General features: G+C 40.7%; 2 protein-coding genes across 3 annotated transcripts; both read left to right on the top strand.

Annotated features, from left to right (window-relative positions):
* The first annotated feature begins 862 nt into the window (after window positions 1–862).
* Window positions 863–6,628, top strand: LOC125291737 (mucin-2-like). Its single transcript, XM_048238593.1, has 5 exons — window positions 863–1,438; window positions 1,541–1,656; window positions 4,659–5,235; window positions 5,508–6,441; window positions 6,535–6,628. The coding sequence occupies exons 1-4, from the start codon at window positions 1,033–1,035 to the stop codon at window positions 6,431–6,433; spliced, it is 2,025 nt and encodes a 674-aa protein (XP_048094550.1). The 5' UTR covers window positions 863–1,032; the 3' UTR covers window positions 6,434–6,441; window positions 6,535–6,628.
* A 7,718-nt stretch (window positions 6,629–14,346) lies between these two features.
* Window positions 14,347–22,495, top strand: LOC125291987 (schwannomin-interacting protein 1-like). Of its 2 annotated transcripts, none has more exons than XM_048239059.1 (7): window positions 14,347–14,499; window positions 15,783–15,892; window positions 18,344–18,461; window positions 18,602–18,805; window positions 20,530–20,653; window positions 20,920–21,013; window positions 21,726–22,495. In XM_048239059.1, the coding sequence occupies exons 1-7, from the start codon at window positions 14,470–14,472 to the stop codon at window positions 21,769–21,771; spliced, it is 726 nt and encodes a 241-aa protein (XP_048095016.1). In that variant the 5' UTR covers window positions 14,347–14,469; the 3' UTR covers window positions 21,772–22,495. The 2 variants fall into 2 exon arrangements, with proteins under 2 accessions (XP_048095016.1, XP_048095017.1); XM_048239060.1 differs by having other exon boundaries at window positions 18,389–18,461.
* The last annotated feature ends 2,939 nt before the right edge of the window (window positions 22,496–25,434 follow it).

The raw sequence follows: 25,434 nt of genomic DNA on the forward strand, positions 1-25,434 counted from the left end.
CACTTCAGAGTCTGTGAGGGATGGGGGCTCATTGAGATTCATCCATTGATTAATAAGCACACCACTTTAAGACCATATCCATGGGTTTATACACCTAATGGCCACCTTACACCAAACAACTTTGACAAGATTTGAGAAAGATTCTTAAAAGATTGTAGTCTTTAACTAGCCCCATTCAAGCTTTACTCAAAAGACTCCAGTCTTTTAAGAATCTTTCCCAAATCTTGTTAAAGTTGTTTGGTGTAAGGAGGCCAATTCATGGGTTTTGTCAGGTCCTTTTCCACAGGTGTATAAAATCAAGCACCTTAATTATCAATGCAGACTGCATGGTGCTTGATTAATACACCTGTCGAAAGGGACCTGATGAAACCCATGAATAGGTGTATAAAATCAAGCACCATGCAGTCTGCATTCATAAAATGTGCTTGATTTTAACCTGTGGCAAGGGACCTGATCAAACCCATGAATAGGCCTAGCCCCCTATGTAACTGTTAGACCTATTGAGAGCCACAGCAGGCTAATTGTTCTAACTGATCATAGGCTACACCTGACAACACCACTCCAAAATTGAAACTGTGGTGTTAGTAAATTGCCGCTTCGAGCACACTTAATCGTTCGTAAATTCGGAATTATCGTATGTTTATTCACATTGTAACACTTACAGTCATGCCAATAAAGCTCATCGAATTATTCAGATCGTCACACGTCCAGAGCGTGTCATTGAATTTGGGAACGCACCCTGTGTTTCGCCTGTCCAACCAGTGCTGATTGTAGCCAATTGGTGTAGCCTATTTCATTGGGCCAGCGTATAAATTGCGCCTGTTCAGCTAGTAACGACTAAGTTATCAGCTGTAGGCTATCGTCTGATAAACGATAAACGATTACCAGTGGTGTCACAGGTCTTCCTTGTGTTAATTGAGTAGGCTAACAACAAGTTTTCCATTTATAGGCTAGGCCTACTGATTCGTGAGACAAACGTTGGTGCATCTCCCTGGTTGTAGTAGCCTAGGCCTTGTTACCGCTTTTGCAGAAATGAGGCTTAAACCAAACAGGGGTGTTTTATTTTTGTGTCTTGTATTTCTTTACATCGGCCAAACATGCGGTATAAGCCTTGAAATAGTGGAAAGAGATGAGACACACCGTGATAAAAAGTCCGAGGATGTTCACGCTGGGACAATTACTTTCGGCGGAGGAGATATTTCACTGTTTCGAAATCTGGAATATGAGCGACGATATGTTGGAGAAAACACAATTGGTGGCTCGGGTAATATTCAAGCCGACGATCCACGTCCAGGCCTAGTGGGTGAACAAATCACTGATGACTTTAGGTCTTCTAAGGCAGCCTGGGATCGTATGCGACCAAAGTTGTTATGTACGAATGACCTCATGAAGTTCTCGGCACAAGGCCCTGGGTACTCTTCACTTCAGCTAGACAGAAGTAAGAAATGTAACATATTTTAGGCTGTCAGCCTAATGTTACCCTTTCATTTGCGGTGTTGGAATTAATATGGAGACATTGTTTCTTAATTCTATTCAACAGGTGGCCAGCCTCTCCCGCTTAGCCAGCTGCCACAAGACTGTGGCTACTCTGTGTACAGGTCTTTGGTGGGCATTGTGTTTATTGCCCCTCTTGATGGTTGTGATGTTATACAACAGGTAGGTTATGGCTTTAATGATGTCTGACCATAAGTGTGTAAATTTAGTCCATTTAGACAGTTAGCGCTGTCAAGTGACCAGGTCAGACTTCAGAAGTAGTGTGAACTCAAATCTTGCCCAAATCTGATTTAGATCACTTCCATATATGGTCCTGAATCAGACCCAGGTCTTTTTTTTTTTTTTTTTTTTTTTTTTTTTTTTTTTCCTTTCCTCTCTTTCCAATGTGGCCGCAGTGTGAACCAAGGCAGATTTGATGTGACTTTTGCGTCAATCTACATTGACATTTGTCACAATTATGTGCCGGCGGGAGTTAGCTGACGTCATTGATATTGTTCTTTTGCACATGTGGGTCACTTCGGAACTGCAAACAGTTCACACCGGAATCTGCTATAGGCCACATTTTAAAAGGTAATGTGAGCAGCCAAACAAAAAATCGGATTTGAGCAAAAATCCAAATTGAGCATTAAGACTTGCGGTGTTTTTCCACATGCAAATGAAAAGCTTGCACATAAGCAATTTTGTCTTGCACATCCCCATCAAAAGCCCACACGCACTACTTTTACTTTTAGTTGCCACTTTTGTCTTGCACATCCATGTAAAATTCACTCCCACAAAATACTTTTACCTTTGCTCATACATAACTTTTGTGTAACCAAAAAAATGAAAGACAAAAATCCTGTTCCTGTTTATATTAAAGGAGAAGTTCGGTGTGATATTGTGTGTTAAAGTGTGTTGAACCATGATGCAGAGTGCGAGCTTTTCTCACAGCTCATCTCTGCTTGTCCCCTGCACTCCGAAATCTGGCGCTAGTTAGCCGATGCTACCAACAGGTTTTCGATGGGGGTGCCTCGGGCATCGGCCTAGCCATGCAAATAAATCACTTTTACACCATTTACGAGGCTCAAAGTAGCTCCACACTTCATTGGTAGACTTCCGAGGGCCCTGACATTTTAAAATGAGACATTGAGAACTTTGAAAGCACTGGTAGTTTACAAGACGATTTAAACAGACAGTACCTTCAGGAATTTTACCGTTTGCCGCCATTTTGAATTTAGTCACGATAAGTCTAGCGACGAGTACAAATGAACAGGTATGATGAGGGATCAGATTCCAAAAATAATTTCATGGAAATGCATGGATTCCAGTTACTGTTACTGGAAGCAACTTGAATCCATGCAATTCCACGGAATTAGTTTTGGAATCTGATGTTACTGGAGGGATAGCGAAGTGTTGGGCTGATGGGAGGCGCTGATTGTCCGTTCACCTCAAACCGGACAAAAGCTGTTTAATTCCTCTGCTGTTGTAGCACCAGGGGAGGTAGATGTGGTGATGTGGCCCTTGGAGATGTGTTGTAATCCCTGCCACACTTTACATTGGCTGTTGTCCATAATAGATCCCTCTATTTGTCTTTTGTATGCTACCTTAGCAGTCCTAGTTCCCTTTAGGTTAGCTCTGGCTGAGCTGAACTGTGCTCCGTCTCCTGACCTGAAAGCTGTGGTGCGGTCCCTGATAAGGAGCCGCACTTCACTTGTCATTCAGGGTTTCTGGTTTGGGAATACCCTGGTCCGTTTTGTGATGGTGACATTTTCAGCACAGCATGTGATCTAGGATACGACAGTCTCTGTATACTCCTCCAAATAGCCTCCACTGCGTGGTTGAGAAGCAGTCTTGGAGCTGGGAGAGGGCGTCCTCTGGCATGGTGTTGGTCTTCCTAATGGTGGGCTTATTTTTCCTGATGTGAGGGGTGTAGGCTGGTATGAGGTGCAATGAGAGGTGGTCTGACAGGCCAATGTGTGGTTGGGGCACTGCTCTGTATGCATGCTTAATATTGCAGCAGACTACTCTCCCTGGTGGCACACTTCACATATTGGGTGAATGTAGTGAAGACTGCATTTAAGCATGCCCGGTTGAAATCTTCGGCTACTAGATGTACCCAGTCTGGGTACGCCTGCTGCTGTTTACTTACATACCTATGAAGATAGCTGAGAGCTACGTTAACGTTAGCGTCTGGGGGAATGTACACAGCCGTGATGGTTACTAGGGCTGTCACTTTGTTTGAAAATCGATTGGACCAACACTAGTTTCGAAAACTAAAATAGGGAATTGATTTGAACCAAATATGTGCACTATTCATTTTAAACAAATTAAATAAATAAAAAAAGATGTAACAACTCCCGAACAAGCAGAAAAAGAAAATAAAGAATTCCAAAAGTGCATTGGATGTTGCGAAAGCTAAAAAAAGAATTCCCACCAATTTTATGCACCAGAAATCAATCTGCAGTTTCAATCTGCTGCTGGTGTTTTGCCAAAAAATGGAGGACGACGTCTATCAACCTGTGCGACATGAGACGAGTGATGACCCCTAATAACTTGACGAGTTTGATATGGAAGAACTTTGGGTTTCGGACTGTAGATCAAACTATGGAGGACCGTGGTATGCAAACTGTGCAATCGTGAGTTCCTACATAGGCGAAATTTGTTTTGACATTTCTAATCGTGAACACAGCCATGTTGAAGCCTGCAGTAATGTTTTTCATTGACTTTATTGCAGTTCACTCTGCTTTTGCTTTTTGAGAATGTTGCACTCCTGTTTGTAATAACAAGTGCCCTCTTTACGTTCGTCCTAATGCCTGTTAGTTGTATTTGTGAACACCAGTCATTGTTGATGGTCTGCCCTCCTCTATTCTTACCGGAGTCACTGTTCCTGTTGTCGGATGGTGCAGACTGCTAGCTGTATGTTAATTTATAGATTCATTTGTTTACAGTGTTGAAAACCAACATGTTGTGGTCTTAATTCTGTCTGTTTCAGTTCCCCTTTAAATATCAGGCGAGAGCGGTCTACTTGTGACCTGACCCGCGCACCACTGGCGCCCTACTGGGTGTATGTAGCAAGGCTCTGGAGCTAGGCAAAATTACCTCAGAAGCAATTATTTAGCTTTTATGTAGGACAAGTTTCAGTTCTGTTGCGCTATATAACTGCATTATTTTATATCTTCCTCCAGGGCAACAGCCACTTGCTGCAGATGTTGTGGCACGGCAATCCAGTAACCCTATCTTGCCCTGTATCAAGCTCAGACCAAGTATCACCTGTGGATCCAAAGATTGAGGATCATCTTTTGCCTGGGGAATTTACCCCTCAATCCACCTTGGCCCCAACAGCAAAAGCAGTTTTATCCACAATTACAGAAGCACCTTCTACAGCTGCCACACTTCCTCCACAGAATCAACAGCAGCAACAGTGGATGCAGCAACAGTGGATGCAGCACCTCATTCATTATGGAGGCTACAACCCTTTTATTCCTGTGACGACTCCCCCTAAAACTACTGCCACTCCAACTACAGAAGCACCTTCAACAGCTGCCACACTTCCTCCACAGAATCAACAGCAGCAACAGTGGATGCAGCAACAGTGGATGCAGCACCTCCTTCATTATGGAGGCTACAACCCTTTCATTCCTGTGACGACTCCCCCTCAAACTACTGCTGCTCCAACTACAAAAGCACCTACTACAGCATCTAAGCTTCCTCCACAGAATCAACAGCAGCAACAGTGGATACACCCCCTCATTCATTTTGGAGGCTACAACCCTGTAATACCTGTGACTACTCCCCCTCAAACTACTGCTGCTCCAACTACAAAAGCACCTGCTACAGCTGCCAAGCTTCCTCCACAGAATCAACAGCAGCAACAGTGGATGCAGCACCTCCTTCATTATGGAGGCTACAACCCTTTAATGCCTGTGGCGACTCCCCTCAAACTACTGTCGGCTCCAACTACAGAGGCACCTTCCACTACAGAAGCACCTACTACAGCAGCAACAGTGGATACACCCCCTCATTCATTTTTTGAGGCTACAACCCTGTAATACCTGTGACTACTCCCCCTCAAACTACTGCTGCTCCAACTACAAAAGCACCTGCTACAGCTGCCAAGCTTCCTCCACAGAATCAACAGCAGCAACAGTGGATGCAGCACCTCCTTCATTATGGAGGCTACAACCCTTTAATGCCTGTGACGACTCCCCCTCAAACTACTGTCGCTCCAACTACAGAGGCACCTTCCACTACAGAAGCACCTACTACAGCATCTAAGCTTCCTCCACAGAATCAACAGCAGCAACAGTGGATACACCCCCTCATTCATTTTGGAGGCTACAACCCTGTAATACCTGTGACCACTCCCCCTCAAACTACTGCTGCTCCAACTACAAAAGCACCTACTACAGCTGCCAAGCTTCCTCCACAGAATCAACAGCAGCAACAGTGGATGCAGCAGCAGTGGATGCAGCACCTCCTTCATAATGGAGACTACAACCCTTTAATGCCTGTGACGACTCTCCCTCAAACTACTGCTGCTTCAACTTCAGAAGTGCCTCCACAGAGTCAACAGGAACCGTACCCAGGATACTATAATCCTGGTAAACCACCCCCTCAAGATCAGCAGTTCATGAATCTTTTCAGACCACCTGCTCCAGCCTCCACTGCTGCCCCACTGATCACTCCAACAGAACCTACAACACCCTTCCCTGATGACGAATCTACCTCGGCAGCACCTCCAAACCAGAGTCCACTGGAGGAGATGCCCTACTCCAAATATCCCTTTAAACCTTTCCTTGTCGAATATGTCAATCCTTCTGATCCCAACATGCCTAAGCCCAAGACCAAATCCTGGACTCAGGTGCTGTCTCAGAATTACCCTTTCATGAGCCTTGACCATAGCAACACCCCCAATAACCATGCACCTCACCTAGTAGATGAGGACAAAAATACAAAATGACATGCTGGGTGAGTATTACTATTTTAGTGTTGGAGTATTTATTGTATACCCCCCCCTGATAATGAGTACCTGTGAACCTTTTTTTTTTTTTTCCCCTACAGTGAGTGGTGTCAAACCCTGGATGAGGATACCTTTTTTTTTTTTGTCAATATATGGCTCATAGTGCATATTCAATAAAATAAAATAACAAAACCATTAATTTGTTAGTTTGTTTATTCAAGCTGCTTGTCAAAGTTTTACTGAAGACTTGCCTCATAATTTATCCAAAACTGAAAATGTAAAAGTATACTGCCATATCACAGAGAATAAAATCTAATCAAGTGTTAATCTTATATTAAATGTAAAATTTGTATTTTCAGTCTAGAGACTTATACTAACTATATATATTCATACATTCATTTTGACTTAATTTGATATGAGTTTACTAACTTACTTTAAGGAGTCTTATAAGATGTTTAACACAGTGCTAGGTAGGGTTTTGTCTTCACCTGTCCACCTGTACATGTTGGCGTTGAGCCATACACAAGCTCTTTTTCACACACTCATAAACTGGAATGGTTGCTGGTGATTGATTGGTGGCGCAGGAGGCATTCAGAAACCGGATGGTTGCTGTTTTGACACTATCAAAGTGTCTGAGCAAGAGTACAGTGTAGTACGGAGTAGTTTTTGCTACTACACCTTCTACATTTGCGCGTTCACATGGAGGGTCTGCCATATTAAGGGCCATCCAAAACCAATTAGTGTTAATATAAGTGTGTTGTATACACCTTCAAATTCCCAGTGAACGCTGATGGTTACTTGTCCATGGTGTGTTGCCATTAATGTGGCATGCCGTGGAGAACTCTTCATACAAATGTGAGGTCCGTCTGAGTGCCTCCAACAATGGTTATGTCATCCTGTTTCCGCTAGAGCGAAGTTCATCCCTAACCTACACCCAAGGGAACTCCGTTTAAGTGCACTCCCTAACTGAGGTGGTAGGGGCCGGTTTTGGAAATGGCCTGGAGTAGGGGATGTTGAGATGTTAATTTATTTTCTGCTGAGAGAAAAGGCATCTCTCCTCTCTCTGTATTTAAAATGCAAAATATGAGTTAGATAGTTTAAATTTTAATTTAAATTGATGCTATTTAGAATACAGTTGGACTGATCATTTGAAGGGATTACTTTTTAAATTATGTGAAGGTCTAGGCTTTTCAACCTCAACTTCAAATATTTTTATTATAAAACCATGTGCGCGTCTCTCAGCTGCCTCTATCTTCCTCACTGATAATACACGATATTTGTGAGTCAACAATGGGCATCACCTTGACACATTGTCAATACTAGTAGGCTGCTAGAGCAGTGTTTCTTAACTGGTGGGTCGGGACCCATTCTCCAATTAAAATGCTATTGGACCTTTTATTTTGATAGACTTATTTATGTCAGCCATGGACATAGACAATGTTTATGTGAGAGGATTTTTGCGGTAAACGCAAGTAGGCTACCTACGACCCTGAATATTTGAAGTGAGATATGGATTCACTTAAATTGAGACAAAATCCGACAGAAACCTCAGTGTGCGGTGGTCACTGAATTGTTGGCACATGAGAGAACATGCCATATGGAAACGGGGCCCCTGTCAAAGACAAACCTGTTATCAGCATGTTCCAAACATACAGGCACTTTGTGTGTCTCACATATAGAGGATAGGAGTGCCTAGTTGTCTTCAAGAGTTTTTTGAAGACAGAGAGGGACTCCCCTGCTTTTTGAAGACAGAGAGGGACTTGGCAGATCGTTCCACCATCAGGGGACCACACATGAAAAAAGTCTGGATTGCCGTGGGAGTGGGGACAGCAGCGCCAGGCGACATTCCTTTGAGGAGCACAGAGGGGTAGCATAATATATAAGCCAGTAAGTGGCTGCAGACCCAGCAATCACTTTGTGTGCATGCATTAGTGACTTTAATTTAATGCGGGCGGATAAGGAAAGGCAGTGGAGCTCAATGAACAGTGGGGTAACATGCCTATTTTGGTTGATTGAAGACCAGATGGGCCGCTGGGAGGCCCGTGAGGAGGGCATTGCAGTAGTCAAGGTGTGAGATGACCATGGTCTGTATTAGGGGCTGTGTGGCATGTTGGGTTAAGTACGGTCTGATTGTCCTTTAGAGGGCCTTATGGAGGACCTCCTTGCAGGGTGTGAGAGGGGAATCGATGTGGTTTGATTCCAGCTTGGTAGTTGTAGTCTGTGAAATGAAAAAGCATGTGTGTGTGAAGTATCCAAACAATGACACCTTCATTTCATTATGGCTGCTTTAGCAACACACCTTAAGCTACTGTGTAGTGGGTCCCATTTAGAAGTGGCTACTTCATTCGCGCTTTCCTTGACTCATGGAGCTGCGTGAATGTTATTACAACTTTTCGCCACGGTATGGCAGTTTAAGTCCGCTTGATACTGTAAGGCGTAAGCCATTGGTTTCCAAAGGAGATTTTATTTGTGTCGCCAGCATAGCCTATTGACAATTTATGTTGTAAATAGGCCTACCTTTATAAGCCTACCTGTAGCTTGGGGAAGCTAACTAGCCTAGAAATCTAGACGCACCCTAGCGGCGGCAAATTAATTTGCTCAGCCTGTACGTCTAGTATCAAACCATAGGGATTTCTATTGGCTAACACCGTGGATGTTATTCAATCACAGCGCTCTATTTTGTTAGAGAGTCTTAAGGCGGGCTTAACAGGATAACGACAGTCCTACGACGGTGAACAACAAGGAAGGTGGCTATGGCTTAACGAAGAGCGGTTGTTTGAATCGGCGTTAAGGTCAACTTTGGAGAAGTTGGACTTGTGCTTTTCTTTGAAAGTTGAGCAACACAATGCACTTAAGTCATTCCTTTCAAGAAGGATGTATTTGCCGCTTTTGCCGAATCGGATAATGGATATGGTCGTGAAGGCTGGCCTATTGCATGCCTAGGCAGTTTGAAAGACAATTCTCTGCCCGCCCTTGGATTAAGCGAGGTGAATGGTTCGATGCCAGACTATACATTTCAATGATATAGGAAGGCCCGCCAGGCTAGAAGCTAACAGCTTTATATTAGGATCTAGTTTGTTAGTTACAGTTTTGTCATAACTAGCCTACCTGATGCATTTTTGCATTTAGAATAGCCAGAGCGTGGATATCTCAATCGGAAAATTAAACAATATCGGGTGCCTATGGACTAGGCTGGGTGAACCCAGCCTGATCTGCCCGCTATTTATTTTTGATTTCTTAAAAGATTGAGCTTGGTCTGGTGAAAGCCAGACTAGCCATGGACCTCAGTTACACAATGCAAGGGAACATGAATCAGCCTATATTTGCACCTAACAATAACGGACAACAGCTCTTCAACTTTGGCCCGTTAAAATGTGTATGAACAGTCTAGCGGCGCATTTCATCAAGGCCCATTTGGACATGTCAGTTATTTGCACCACTGGTTAGATGTAAAACAGCATTTCGTTTCAGACTACTGTTACTTAATTTGTGCATTAACAATAACGCTTCAGACTACTGTTACTTAATTTGTGCATTGACAATAAAGTATTACATGAACTAAAGATGACTAAAATCTTATGTAGAAGAAGAAACATTCACAAAAAAATCCATCCATCCAAAAAATGACCTTTGTTTTTGATAGATGTTGAAAACGGCATGGAACTGACAGAGATGTTTTTGTTTATAAATACATAAAAAATAAATAGGCTAAATAAATAAATAACATTATGCTGATACCTTTTGCTTTTCCCAAATACAATGTAGCCTACAGGTGTAAGTGACCTTTCATCAATCCAGTTGCAATGGATGAACTGTGATGAACTGCCCTACTTGTGATTGTTTAGAGATTTTAAAGGTTTTATAACAATGCTACATCTTCTTTGGCTGTTCTACAATCTATTCACCTTTTCAGCACCAGTAGGCTACTTTCTGTGCAGCCGCACACACACACTCAGGCATGCCAAACAAGCATACACAAAAGTTTCAAGAGTAGGGGATGGAGTAAAATATGGAGACAAATTGAAGTGTGATTTATTTTCGCGGAACGGATGTACAGGACTGAGCGGCGGTCATATTTTGTACCGCTATGCGGTACACCTAGTTATCCTTGGGCTTGCATCAGACATAATATAGCCCACTGGCAAAGCTGTCACTGAACAGCCTACCAAATGTGCATGACCCTTTATCAGAAGTCTTTCATCAAAGATTATAACTAAAAATGCCATTATCAAGGTGATAAACAATGTAGCCTTAATACTTTGTATGGGAAGCGAACCTGCGAACACGCAGAAATGTATCTTTTCTTATGCCATCTCGCTGCACGTTACACCACCACCAAACATAAGTGACACAGAGTAGCACGATTCCTAGAACCACACACGCATGTGAAGTTAAAACATTTTTAATCGCATAATCTTCATACATTCTTTGGAGCTAGTGAATGTGTAAATCCATGCTTGGTGCACTGTCGGAAAAATCATTTCTAGGCCTACTTCTATTTTTGAAGTTGTAGGCTACAAGTGACGAGAGCACAGGTTGACGGAACCATCTTTTTGGACTCGTTTTCCGACTGATTGGTTTTTTTTGCAACACAGCTTAATTTAGCTTGAAAGTTAACCTGCTACGGAGCAGGTTAGTTCTGTGGCATAAATTTCCATGGTTACCAAGCTGGGATTCACATTAACCTCATTAATGGAACGGAATTCTCACTAAAATTAGCGAGACTTTAGCGAGGTTGATGGAATACCCCCCTGATGCGCCACCCTCCACCTATCTACTAATCAAAAAGTCAGTAGTGTTTCGGCATCCGGGTTGGCAACCTTGAGTCAGGGGGAAGGGGGAGGGAATACACCGCTCTACTGTAATTTGAAAGTGGTTGCAGTACCAGTTTTGGCCACAATCTTACATATGGTTCCTTTAAAATACAGGGGTCATAAGTATCAGTGTTGTAATGTAACGGAGTAGAAATACTTCGTTACTGTACTTAAGTAGAAATTTCACGTATCTGTACTTTACTTCGCTATTTAAATGTATGTCAACTTTCACTTTTACTCCACTACATTTCCTAGATAAAATGTATACTTTTACTCCGTTATATTTCCAAGCATCTTCGTTACTCGTTACTAAAACATAAAATTAGAAGAAATGTGTGCGACTGCAATAAGGAAGGTTTGGCGAATCACTGCTCCTAGATTGCATTACGCACGCTCCGCACGCTGCACGCTCTATTTCAGCGCTTGTTTGTTGCTAAAGGAGGAAGACGCACAACTGAAACTGCCATGGAAGCACAAGCACCTACTGGAGGACCTCCCGTTATCATAGACGACCACCCCGACGATAGTGGTGAACTCGGTGAACAGGGTAGTGGTGAAGATAACGGCCGCTTCACTTTTGGGCCGGTTCGAGGAAAAAAATATTGACATTTGTCACGTTAACAATAACAATATAGCCTACCCATGAAAAAAACATGTTGCCTAAATATTAGTTTAATATGCCTCTTTGTGGAAGCGTGGGATAGGCTACATTTCAAAGGCTTTCTTTCTTTCTTTCTTTCTTTCTGTTTTTGTAAACTTGTGGAATAGTGGAATATTTTTTGTTAACTTCTCAGTTGAAGTGAATTGTTCTATAAACTTTACTGTACACATGTGTTGAACCATGGTACTAATAAAAACTACAGGATAGTAAGAGCTGAAATGTTGCTTCATTTATCCAATTTCCACCACTATGGAAAACGTTGGCCGGTCTTGGGCCTGAAACTCCCGGGCACTGAATTCTGTCAACTTTGAAAACCAGCTTCTTTTGAAGATGAACAGACACCATTTCAGTTTCAACTATGACTGGCATATTAGTAGCTGCTGGACATAGGTGGCCTGTGTGTGTGTGGGTGTGTGAGAGTGAGATGGTGACCTGGGGAGTAAGCCCTAGAAATGCTCATACCACATGACCAAAATGTTCTCCCTACCAGCAGGTCATTTTTTTTTTTTAAGAAATAAGTTATTTATTTTTCATTTTTACCTGAAGTTCATACAAAAGTGGCATTTCTGTTTCTGTTTTTTTCCTTTGATGTCAGCTCTAAAAATATGCTGTTTGTTCTTTGAACTTAAGAGAATTGTGCCTGAAAAGTCCTAGAAAAGAATGTGATTTCGATTTGATGAGTGAGATTAAGAAGATATGGAAACCCTGAATATGCTTTATGCTGTACTAAGAAAGCCAAAATAAAGTTCACAAAAGTTCAAAATAAAACCGCTTGCTTTTTACTTTTTACTTTTACTTCAAATACTTAAGTACATTAAATATCAGAAAATTACTTTTGATACGTACATAAGTACAGTATATATCAGATACTTTAAGACTTTTACTTAATATAATATTCTAAAAGGTAACTTTCCAAAAGTAATATTCTAAAAGGTAACTTTCACTTCTACCAAAGTCTTTTTCTAGTACGATACTTGTATGGTTTTATTTCAGTTAGCCTATTAGCTGGTTTGATTTGCATTGAGGTCAATGAGCATAAAAATAATGCCATGCCAATCTCTAGGTATGGTGAAGGGTATGTGATGATGTGGGGCTATTTTATCAGGATGAATAGTATCCTGGATCCATGAAATAACTGGCCTTAAAAATGAAAATCTGCCTGCCTCTATTGAATTTAACATAGGGCTGCCAATATTTATGACCCCTGCATTTTAAGGAAGAATATTTATTTATTTATGATACATTGTTCATTCACAAAGAAAATTGGTGTCCTTAAAGGTTGGATATTTCCTCGTTTTTGTACTTAAGGCATTAAGATACATTTCCAAAAGATGATTTTATATTCCTCTTTTTATGCAACTTTAGCAGAGGTGCCAATAATTCTGGAGGGTACTGTATGTGCGTGCACAATAATGTAGATCAATGTTTTTTATGCCTGTTTATGTGCGTGCACAATAATGTAGATCAATGTTTTGTATGCCTGTATATGTGCGTGCACAATAATGTAGATCAATGTTTTGTATGCCTGTATATGTGCGTGCACAATAATGTAGATCATTGTTTTGTATGCCTGTATGTGCGTGCATAAAAATGTAGATCAATGTTTTGTATGCCTGTATGTGCGTGCACAATAATGTAGATCAATGTTTTGTATGCCTGTACTGTATGTGCGTGCACAATAATGGAGATCAATGTTTTTTGTATGCCTGTATGTGCATGCACAATAATGTAGATCAATGTTTTGTTATCACAAACCCCAAGTTTAAGCTTGTGTTTTGTTTCTTCTCAAACATGCAACAGATGGGGGTGGGGATAAGGGGGGTTGGAGTCTCTGGACTCATCTTTCAAACTTGTTGTTTTGCTCCCAGTTTCTCTTATCAGAGTAAAAAAAACATAAGATGGGTCCTGTATAGTATCTTCACTGATGAGAAAAATCTGTGCAAAGCATAAGTCAATAAATAAGATTTTAACTTTGGTGTGGTTCAATCATATTAAAAAATTTGAATTTCCATTACATTTTACCAAAACTGCTTTACCTAAATTCTGACCTTTTGACTGGTTTCCTAAGTAATTGTCATTTGAAACTTTAGAAGCTAATTAATATCAGGCCAGAAAATGACGACGAGCATCCCCTGTGCGGGCAAATGGCATTGAATTTTACATTGTTCTAAACATTTTTACACTGTTCTGTGTTATGCTGGGAAAGACTAAAATGCAAAACAATGATTTAAAAGCCGGTGTTAATGGAATTTGGCAAAAGGTTTAACAGCAAATGCAATTTTTGTACCTAAATTATTCTGGATCAATGGTCCATTTGTCTCTGAGGCTGAGGCATGCAGCATCTTAGCAACCGTTTTGATTCCCAGTTCAGTAGGCAGGCAGAATCTCTCCATCTCTCCCCCCTACCCCTCCCCTTCTTTTTACTCCCACTCTCCTGCGTGTGTGGCTGCAGTGAATCGACTCGTCTCCAGGGTGTACCACAGACTGCAGTGAAGGAGAAGGGCAGGGCTGCCGCTACTGCTACTGCTCCTGCTGTTGTGTAAAGAATGTGTTGATACAAGATGGTTCATCAGGAGAAGTGCATTTACCAGGTGAGAGAATTGTTTGTACATTCCAGTGGCAGTGCTTGTGTATGTTTGCTGTGTACTGGATGTAATTCAGAAAGATGTGTTCGCTAAAGGACATTGATTTAGCCATGTCATTGTATTGACTCTTTTTTTAAGGTGCTATATGCGCTGCATATGGTCATATGGCCATGGTCAAACATGATCAAGAATGCTAAATAGGAGTCTTTGTGTAAATGTTTATTTTCCAGTTCGGAACTTTAGAAGCATGCTATTTATATCTGTAAAGGAAGGCTTATTATTTTCATAAATAGGATGAATTGGTTAGTTAACTGTATCAAATGTAGGACATCAAACAGATTATTTTTCTTATGGCATTTCAGATGAGACAAAACAAATACTCTACACATGCATTGATTGTAGTGTTTATTCTCAGATTATCTCTTCTTTATCTATATAGTGCTGGAAAAATTAACCTAGGTGGCTTGTGGCCTATTCTGTCTGTTTCTAGACTAGACACCCCAGGGAGTTGTTGACGTGACTGATGACGTTACAGAACTGAAGCTTATCTTGTGATGCATCACACAGAATGAGTTGGCATTAAGAAAAAGTAGAAGGGGAAGGCAGCAATAAGAAATGAGAACTGAGTGTTTTAAATGCCATCTTGAGTCATTGTTTACATGGGGCAGCTAAAAATTCCCACACTCTAGGTATGCACTTAAGGGTTAGGAAGGGAAAGGAGGAAGATGAAGATCATAATATGATTATGTTTTCAGATTTGGTTTTGTTGTGTGATCAACAAACTATTCATGTGATTCACACTCCACCATATTATTTATAGGGAGGCTAAAAAATATTATATAACCTTCAAACCTTTTTCAGGCTTGAACACAATACCTCCGTGTGTTTGTGTGTGTGTGTGTGTGTGTGTGTGTGTGTGTTTGTGCGCAATGCTTCAGGCTTGCTCTGCTCTTTCTCCTTTCATTATGGATCACTGAATCAGCAATAATTTCATTTCCAGGATAAAGACAGACTCTGTTAAACCTCTACATAAATTCCCTTTTAAGTATTTCTGTCCCTGTGTTCATGTACAGTAGCTCTCTCAATGAGAATGGGCTTCTGTTTACATTATATGATGATTCTAGACTGGACCATCATCTGTTTGGACACCATCATACATATTTATTTATTTTCACATGCTTTATGGCAGCTCTTCTTAGTGAGAAAACGTACTTACAGAAGCAGGTAGACAGGTAGTCAGGGATTCAGAGGCTGATGTGGTTTTCTTGTTCTGATTACTTATTAAACAGGCCCAGAGAAATGAGAGGGAGTCCATCAGGCAGAAGCTGGCCCTGGGCAGTTTCTATGACGACGGACCAGTCATCTACACAGGCTGCACCAAGAACTCTCCATCTTCACGGTAGGTTTGTTTGAAGGGTGTTAAATGGTAAAAAATAGAATATAGGTTAGTGTCAGTGGTTTTGAATTTGGTCCATATGCAGAGTGAGGGTATAACATATAATCAGTTTGAAGTGATGTAATGCTTCTTGCCCACCAGGAGACAGAACAGTACAATGTCAGCTAATTTATTATGTTTTGTGTTATTGGATGTATCATGTATGTGTGCATGTTTATATACAAGGCAGTTCATCCCTATCCATACCTATCCATAGGCTGTTAGCTAGCACTCTAATTGACTGTTGTCAACTGAAACCTTAGATTAAGAGGCAGGAACCTTCTTGGCAGACAAGTTTCATCTCATTCTGAAAAGGAAATCCCAGAACATATGAAGAATAATAAGTAGAAAAAAGGAGGAAAATTAAGGGGAAACCACAGACGGCAAATAATGCATTCAAGCAGTTAATATCTGGCATCAAGCCACAACTGAAAGATTTGTCAATAATCTATTTTCATGATGCTTATAAAAAAAATAAACACTTGTGTGCATGGACACACACACACACACACACACACACACACACACACACACACCTTATATGAGCATGACAAGCCCTGTGTGAGAGACTCATTAAGGTAGGTGTGTGTGTGTGTGTGTGTGTGTGTGTGTGTGTGTGTGTGTGTGGGCAGTGACAACTGTGCATGAATCAGAGGAAATGTAACTGTGAATGTGGTCAGTGAAGAGCACTTGAAAGAAGAAGCATGCTTTATGTTTGCTTGACTGATCTTACACATACATCCAGTGGTTTGTGGCTGCAACCACAAGCCTCCATCTGGAATTTCTAAAAGAAAGAATTTCCAGTACTCCCACTGTTGCAAAGGGAAACCATTGTGGTTCTGAACAAACCAATAAATCACAAAAGTTGGTCTACTGATAAACAAATGATTTCGAACAATTTCCACAAATGCAATTGTGTCATCATGCCATTTACAAAAAACGTCTGTGATCGGTATGGTACTCTAAAAACATAACTTCAGCACAGCTGGCACATACAGATGTTTGCTAGCTTGCTAACTCATGTTTTTTGGTGATACAGTTGGTAATCTAATACTATGAAAGTCTTTTTTAAATTAATCAGATGGTTCGAGCTAGCCCACAGAACTACTAGCAAGTGTGAATGGCCAGAGTGTTACTTCATCATCTGGCACCAAAATAAATATAAAGAGCAAGCGTGATACATTTCCACATAATGTCTCTTTAATCTCTAGATCATATTTACCATTTCAGTTACAATTGCTCTCCATAATAACTTCTCTGAGCATGTAACCTCAATTGCAAAATCATGTCGGTTCACCCTATACAACATTACGAAGATCAGAAGTTACCTAACACAAGATGCAACACAACTTCTTGTAGCCTACAGGCAAGGTTATTTCTAAACTGGACTATTGCTATTCATTATTAGCTGGCCTGCCTGCCTGCCTCTGTAGTGAGACCATTGCAGTTGATTCAGAATGCTGCAGCACGCCTGGTCTTTAATCAGCCAAAGAGGACACATGTAACTCTTTAGTTATTATTCATTGGCTTCCTATGGCAGCCAGAATTAAATTCAAATCTCTCACTCTGGCCTAAAGGACACTGGGTCTGCTCCCTGCTACTTTAATTCCATGATCCAGCTCTACATCCCTAATCGCCCACTGCAGTCTTCACCTAATTAATTTATTTTCAGTTATATTTTTGTTATTTATGTTTTTTGTTTATTTTCATTATTGATATTTGATATTGTAATGATTGTTATTATTATTACTATTTTGCTTAATGAAGGCTTATCAACTTTTAAAAACTATTTATTGTTCATTTTAACTATTGTAATGTTTCTGTAAGTAGCTTTAGACAAAATACCATAACCGTCCATAACCATAATAAACTGAACCTTCAGTGCAAATGTACAGTAATAATGTAATGCATAGTTCCTATCTTTGTACGAAAGATTCAGAGCCTTATTTGGTTCTTCAGACTCATGGTTCTTGAAATGGCATATTCTCATTTGGATTGAATAATTGATGGCTGTCACTCAAAGCTCTTTGCTGTCTGACTTAAATACCAACTGCAAGATGGGTGTTTTTCAAACAACAGAGAACTAGTTTTAAGCAAAACCAAGGATCCATCGTCAACAGAGGGTATTGCGTGCATAACTGGACTATGGAACAGCATGCCCACTCCAGTTCACAGGGAAAAACAACTATTTTTGGTGCCAGCTCTGAACCAACTTTTCACGTTCCAAACTGACTTATTTTTGGTTGAAATGCAAACAGTTTAGCATCTGGGGTGTAAACCAGAACAGAGATGGTTCTCTGTTGGTGGGAATGGGCCTAGATGTGAAGTAGCCTTTAGCTATCATGATAAGAACACCACTTGGTGATTTCATATCGTTGTCTAATCTGTGAGTGTTGTGATGTGATGTTCGAACAGGTACCAGAATGGGGTGAATTTGCAGGTGTGTTTTGTGAATGACAGCAGCAGTGATAAGGACAGTGATGCCGAGGACAGCAGAACAGAGACCAGCCTGGACACCCCACTGTCACCTGTGGTAAAGAGCTGATATAATGTAGTTTGATGATTGTGTTAGATATAATAGAATATTCTGATAGTTTGTATACAACTTTGGTCAACCCAATGTTCAAGTGACTGAAAATGGAGAGAGAACATTTCCTCCCATGTCCCCAACAGAGCAAGCAGAGCTCCTCGCTGTCAGACCGGGACACGGGTGAGGAGGACTCGGACCCATTGGAGGAGTCGGAGTTCTGGAGGCTGCAGAGGCGGCTGCAGGAGGAGGCCCGAGTGGCGCTGGCGCTGGCCCGGCCCATGGCCCGCATGCAGGTGGAGGTGGAGCGGCACATACAGCTGCATCGCAGATCCCCTGTGGCCGACCTGGTGAGTCCCACCGTCACCATCACTACAACTTCACTGTAAATCGGACTTGTGATTTGTGTGTTTTAATATGCTAATTTTAAGTAATTTACATGCTCTGTCATGTTTTAGCCTTTCACACATCCAAATGTTTTCTCAAACTAAAGACCTTGTTAAGATCAGTTCACTGAAGAATGAGCAGTTGCTGGTTGACCCTACATTAAGAGGTGTTCATTTATGCATTCAGCAGATAAACATGCCTTAATAGTGAGTATTTCCCACAAATTCAATCACTAATTCAGATTATGCTCTTGCATAATGAGATAAAATTGGGATTTCAACAAGAAATTTCAAAAACTGTAGAGGTGGTGGTAGACATGGGCCAAGCTTGCTGTCTTGTTCTGCAAATGTATTCAAGTCACAAGTATAAGTAAACTTTGGCCGTGAGAGGCTTTGGTCAGAGACAATGTTAAGGATTCACTGAGGATTACAAATTTTACCACCACTACTACTGAAAATGTGAATTTGTAAAATATATTGTATAGTATATTGTATGTATAGTATATTACAAATACAAATACAAATATGTCGTATAGTATATTGTATGTATAGTATATTACAATAAAGCCTATTAGGCCTAAAAAAACTACACAGGTTATTATATTCAACTCCTTTATATTATAGATGAGGAAAGTAGCCTCTATACACAAGACTGGACCATGGAGAGGGGGTGACATACAAATGCTGTCATGAGAGGCACGATGGTGTTGTAAGCCCTAGGCACTAGGTTTAGGCAAGGGTTAAGTGCCTTGAAGTTATATAGTATAAGTATATATACTTTTTTGATCCCGTGAGGGAAATTTGGTCTCTGCATTTAACCCAATCGGTGAATTAGTGAAACACAAACAGCACACAGTGAACACACAGTGAGGTGAAGCACACACTAATCCCGGCGCAGTGAGCTGCCTGCTACAACGGCGGTGCTCGGGGAGCAGTGAGGGGTTAGGTGCCTTGCTCAAGGGCACTTCAGCCGCGGCCCACTGGTCGGGGCTCGAACTGGCAACCCTCCGGTTACAAGTCCAGAGTGCTAACCAGTGGGCCACGGTGCCCACAAGTTGACAAAGATTTACCAACTCCATGATGAGACTGTAGAAGATTTGACAGATGATGATGATGAAGTAATGCTTTATATTGAATGACAATGTTTAGTTTCCATGAATATTCAGTGGCATTTACTTTGACAGTCATGTATGTCCATTGAATGATGTAGGGGCTTTTTGAACATCATAAAAATCATTGTAGTCTTTCAAAGTCATTCATTTGTGAGACGGAATGCATTTCCAGTAATTTCAGAAATCCCCTCACATTTAGAAGACCGATTTACTCACAATCTAGGTACTTTACTCTTCTTTCCATCAATATTGAACAGTGACTGAGCATTTTTGCATAGGTGAACCTGCAAAACCTGAAGTCATCATTTGCCATTTCATTTATAGCCTTTGCCATCCTTGTCGCAAACCATGAAGGATCTAATTCAAAGTGTGTGTGTGTGTGTGTGTGTGTGTGTGTGTGTGTGTGTGTGTGTGTGTGTGTGTGTGTGTGTGTGTGTGTGTGTGTGTGTGCATGAGCGTGTGTGTGAGCGGGCGTGTGCGTGTTTGCGTGTGCGTGTATGCGTGTGTGTGTGTGTGTGTGTGTGTGTGTGTGTGTGTGTGTGTGTGTGTGTGTGTGTGTGTGTGTGTTCACTGTAGCTTCCCCACCTGCCTCACATCAGTGAGAGTCTGATGAAGAGAACCCTGAGGCCTGGCGACATGAGAGACATGAGCCTGGGGCAGTTACAGGTCATCACCAATGACCTGCACTCACAGATTCAAAGTAAGCTACTCATATTAACGGAAACAAAAGAAAGTACACAGTAATGTTTTTTTTTTTACAGAAAAGTGACCATGACTGCATTAGCCAGTAATTCATTATATAGTGTGAGAAAATGTTATGAGAGGTGGAACATTCAGAGAGCCTTTGTGTTGTATTTTTGTCCATCTGGAGTAATCTAATCCAGGCCAGTGCAGGTCTCAGAACCTAACCTCCATATCACCTCATGCAGACCGACTGTGTGGTAGCATAGCTCTGTGGTGTTTCAGGTCTGAATGAGGAGCTGGTAGAGTTGCTACTGCTGAGGGATGAGCTTCATGTGGAGCAGGATGCCATGCTGGTGGATGTGGAGGACCTGACCAGGTACGAGGCAGTGCATCACACATGTTGCACAAGAACTTACAACAATGGGAAACACTACTGTTTGTCTCATCAGTTTAAAACATTCTAGGTGGGGTGCTGAATAAGGCAAATGTTTTCGACACGGTGGTCTGTTCACAGAAATTAATGCACGGTCAGGGCAGCAGTTTTCAGATTACATTAGTTTTCAGATTACATTATGTGCTTACATAATTGCAAAAGGGTTCTTGACTGTTGTAGAAAGAAATGGTTGATCTTTAATGGAATATCTACATTGCCCATTATCAGCAACCATTCATCCAATGTTCCAAAGGCACATTCTGTTTACTAATCTGATATCATTTTAAAAAAGCTAACTGAGAAAACATTGGATGGAGAACCCTTTTGCAATTATGTAAGCGCAAAATGTAATCTGAAAACTGCTGCCCTGATTAAAAAACAATGCAACTGATCTCAGCTGGTATTCTGTCTATAATGGAGTGGACTGGAAATATGGACATTTCTTAGTGACCCCAAACTTTTGACTGGTAGTGTGTGTGTGTGTGTGTGTGTGTGTGTGTGTGTGTGTGTGTGTGTGTTTGTGTGTGTGTGTGTGTGTGTGTGTGTGTGTGTGTGTGTGTGTGTGTATTTATACTCCAAGGGTGTCAATAAATGTGAAGGGTGCTGTATAAGATGGACTTCAAAGTCTCTGTGGTGTTATTTGTTCTGTTAACAGGCATGCTCAGCAGAGACACATGCCAGAGAAAGCCCTCTCCAAATGAAACAGTCCTGCCCCAATCCTCCCGTACAAAACCCAGACCCATGTGACTGGATGGATGGATGGATGAATGGATGCAGTGTCTTCATGCTAGGCTATATATAGTGCCAGTTATCACTACAGATGTCTATAAATCAGTCCTTGCACATGTCAAACATAGTGGGAGTGTATTCTATTTAATATGAGCACCATGAGCTTACATGCATGTCTGCATTGTGGCTGATTATTGTGCTCCTCTGTGAAGGGCCACAGGGCCTCAGTATAACATATTGTGATGTTTAGGAGATACAGTCAGTTACTGATGAGCATAGATGATTGCAGTTGGTGATAATAAGGGCTCCATCATCATTCAATCACTATTAAATATGTTGAATTCTGTTGTCTATCTATCGTCAGACATAGTAAATTATTTGCCTGGCATAGGGGAATGGGGCAAAAGGGTATTAAAACAGTGCCATTTCGAGTGATTGTATTTGAATGAAGTAAATACTGTCAATGTATAATTTTCTGGCAAATGGAGCAATATAGTTTGATATGCAGCACAGCAAAGTATAAATCTATTGATTTCTTCCTTTATTCACAGAGTAAATTGCCTCATCATTTATAATGTCATTACATATGGCAAGAATTGTTTTAACGTCCCTTATTTTTTGTATTGTATATATTTTTGGCCGTTTAGGGGTGATTAATATGTCCGATTCGTAAATAAAGGCTTTTGTGCAGACTAATACGACTGATCACTTTTGTTCTTCAACTTAAAGTTCTTCAAGTTTACTGCCATGGCCTTGTTTTGTTTTACTGAATCTATCACAATGTCAGTTAATCCTGAAACTAAGATGCATATGAAGGCGTTTAGGCAGACAGGCCTACTTCAGGAGATGGCCTATTGTGGGACAATGTCAGAAAGGAATTGGCTCGTCACGGATCCCCCTGATTTCATGCCCCTGTGCATGAACCCCATCTAAAAGTGAAAGGACATGATTATCGATTTGTATTATTCAGTCTGAGCGAGACTGTGCAATTACCCCACTAACCTCAGCAGACTTCAAACCGTGTGCCACAAATGGACACACGCACGTTATTTCCGCTTCACTCATTTTGTTAGAAATGTTTTCAGTTTTAAATAATTTCAGTAACCTCAAGGAATTAACATTGCAGTGAGGTTAAGTAAGATGCTTTCAATTTTGCAACTCAAATGGTAGTCCAGGGGAAGTCCCTACATCCGACAATATATAGGCTATGTTAACGCCACAACAATCAAGTTTATGACAATACAGGCTGCTGCATATTTTCAACATACCAGGGATCATCAACCAGTGTAAGTGTATTTTGTTTAATTATTTGTGTATCCTTTTAATTAGTTATTTATCATTCTGATTGGTTTACATGTCTATGTCCTATAGAATATACAGCACCCTCCAAAATTATTGGCACCTCTCCTAAAGTTGACTAAAAACCGGTATAAAAAAAATCTTTTGGCGATTTATTGTAATTTTACAATGAAAACAATGAGGGAAAATCCAGACTGGGAGGGAAGAAAATTTATTTTGAGAAAAAGGAAAATCACGTAAAATAATTAAATAAACTTAAGTAAATAAGTAAATAAATATTTTTAACAAAACACGTCGCTCACAATTATTGCCACCCCTGCTTGTAATACCTTCTTAAGCCTCCCTTTGCCAATAAAACAGCTTGTAATATTCTCCTATGACACCCCATAAAGTTGGAGAATACAAAGCAAGGGTTTAAGACCATTCATCTTTACAAAATCTCCCCAGATCGTCCAGATTCCTAGGTACAAATTTGTGCAGTCTCTTCTTTGACTCTTTGGCACTGTTTTTCTATGGAGTTTAGATCAGGGGACTAAGATGGCAATGGCCAAAGCTTGATTTTGTGTTCAGTAAAGCATATTTTTTTTATCTGAATGTTTGTTTTGGTTCATTGACCTGATGAATGATCCAATCATGACCCACTTTTAATGCCTTGGCAGAGATTGACAGATTTCCTTTGAAAATGTTCAGGATTGTCTTGGGTTCCCAAGGCCTTTGGGAATGAAATCAGCTCCACAATATCACAGCCCTTCCACCATAATTCTCATTATGCATGAGGTTATTTTCAGTAGTCATTCTTATTATATGTACGCCAAACACACCTAAAGTGTTTCTAGCCAAAGAGCGCAATTTTCATTTCATCTGACAATAGACCACACTTTCAGACAAAGTCACTTTATTTTCATACCTTAGTGAAAAAGAAAGCCATGAACTATTTTTGAAAGTTCACAGACACTCTAATTAACTTAAATAAGTGGAAATAGGAAAATGCTTTGTATTTGTTTGTGTCAAATTTTGTATATACAATTTTTCTAGGGGTGCCAATAATTGTGAGCAAAGTGTTTCTTTATTTCTTTATGAGATTTTACTTTTTCTCAGAATATTTTTCCGTTAGTTTTTGTTTTGCATGAAATTAAATGTTGCAGAATCACGATTCACACCATAGCTGGTAAGCCTAAGGCAAGGCCTAAAACACTTTATACAGATTTTTCCAGACATCAAATGGAGAAATAAATGGGGAATTTACATCCAGTACCTGACCCCTTAGGGAGGTAGGTGGTGACTGTTGAGTTCTATAAGGGACTGCTCATTGATTAAGCTGGTTGGCCTGCTCACTTCAGTAAATATCGCTAAATGGCCCTCAATTTAAGCACTGTCACCTAAATTCCTTAGCTTTTTTAGGCATTTGTTCCATCGCATCTTCCTCCTCCTCCTCCTCCTCCTCCTCAGCAGAACTATTCACAGTCTCTAGTTCTATCTCTCAATTCTGCCTTATGATTATCCTCATTTTGATCACAAGTGCATATGTCTGAAGAGTGTTCAGGGATCTCTATCACGCTCATTCTCTCGCTCTTTATTCATCTTTCAGTTGTCATAAAATGAGCTAACTGTGATACCCCGAAGGGCAATAAATGGTTGTACTGTCATAATGTGCATACCTGTACATGATAACATCTCTTTTTGCAGTGTATATTAGCATATCTCCCTGTTTGAAACTACATTTTCAATACTACACAGAATACCCATTGACCAAATTTTATACCCTAATCTGGCAACGTATCTTGTGGGATACATACATTTCAAAGTTAAACTAACTCCACAAACACAGTTAGGCTTTTTTATGTATGTAAAGTATGTATCTCCTAGTGCACGTTGCCTGTTTAAGGTTATTAACTGTATATACATATGAACAGTCAGTTTAGGCCATTTTGTGTTTTAGGCATAATGTGGGTTCTCCTTGCAACCTTGATTTGCCACTCGACTGGTAGCCCCGTTTTTGAACCCATCCAACCTGTCAATCTGAATGCCAATACTTGTGTTTCTCTTGCAAACTCACTTTTTTCAAACGTCACTGGAGCACTGGCAGTGGTAAGACATGATGAAGCACTTTTTTTCTTTTACAGAAATTTGTAATTTATACAATTAAAAATCATTCCTAATGTGCATAATGCAAACTTATTTGACATTATATAGAATGAGCTGTTCAAAGGAATGAACTGCACTGAGCAGAGCATGGAATTAAATGTCCGAACACAGACCCTCGCAGTGTGCGCACCTCAGGTATTTGGTATTGCCAGCCATCTATCTGATGATGTCCCAAAACTATTGAATTTTGG

This window comes from Alosa alosa, chromosome 1 (genome assembly GCF_017589495.1).
Source record: "Alosa alosa isolate M-15738 ecotype Scorff River chromosome 1, AALO_Geno_1.1, whole genome shotgun sequence".
Taxonomy (NCBI): domain Eukaryota; kingdom Metazoa; phylum Chordata; class Actinopteri; order Clupeiformes; family Clupeidae; genus Alosa; species Alosa alosa.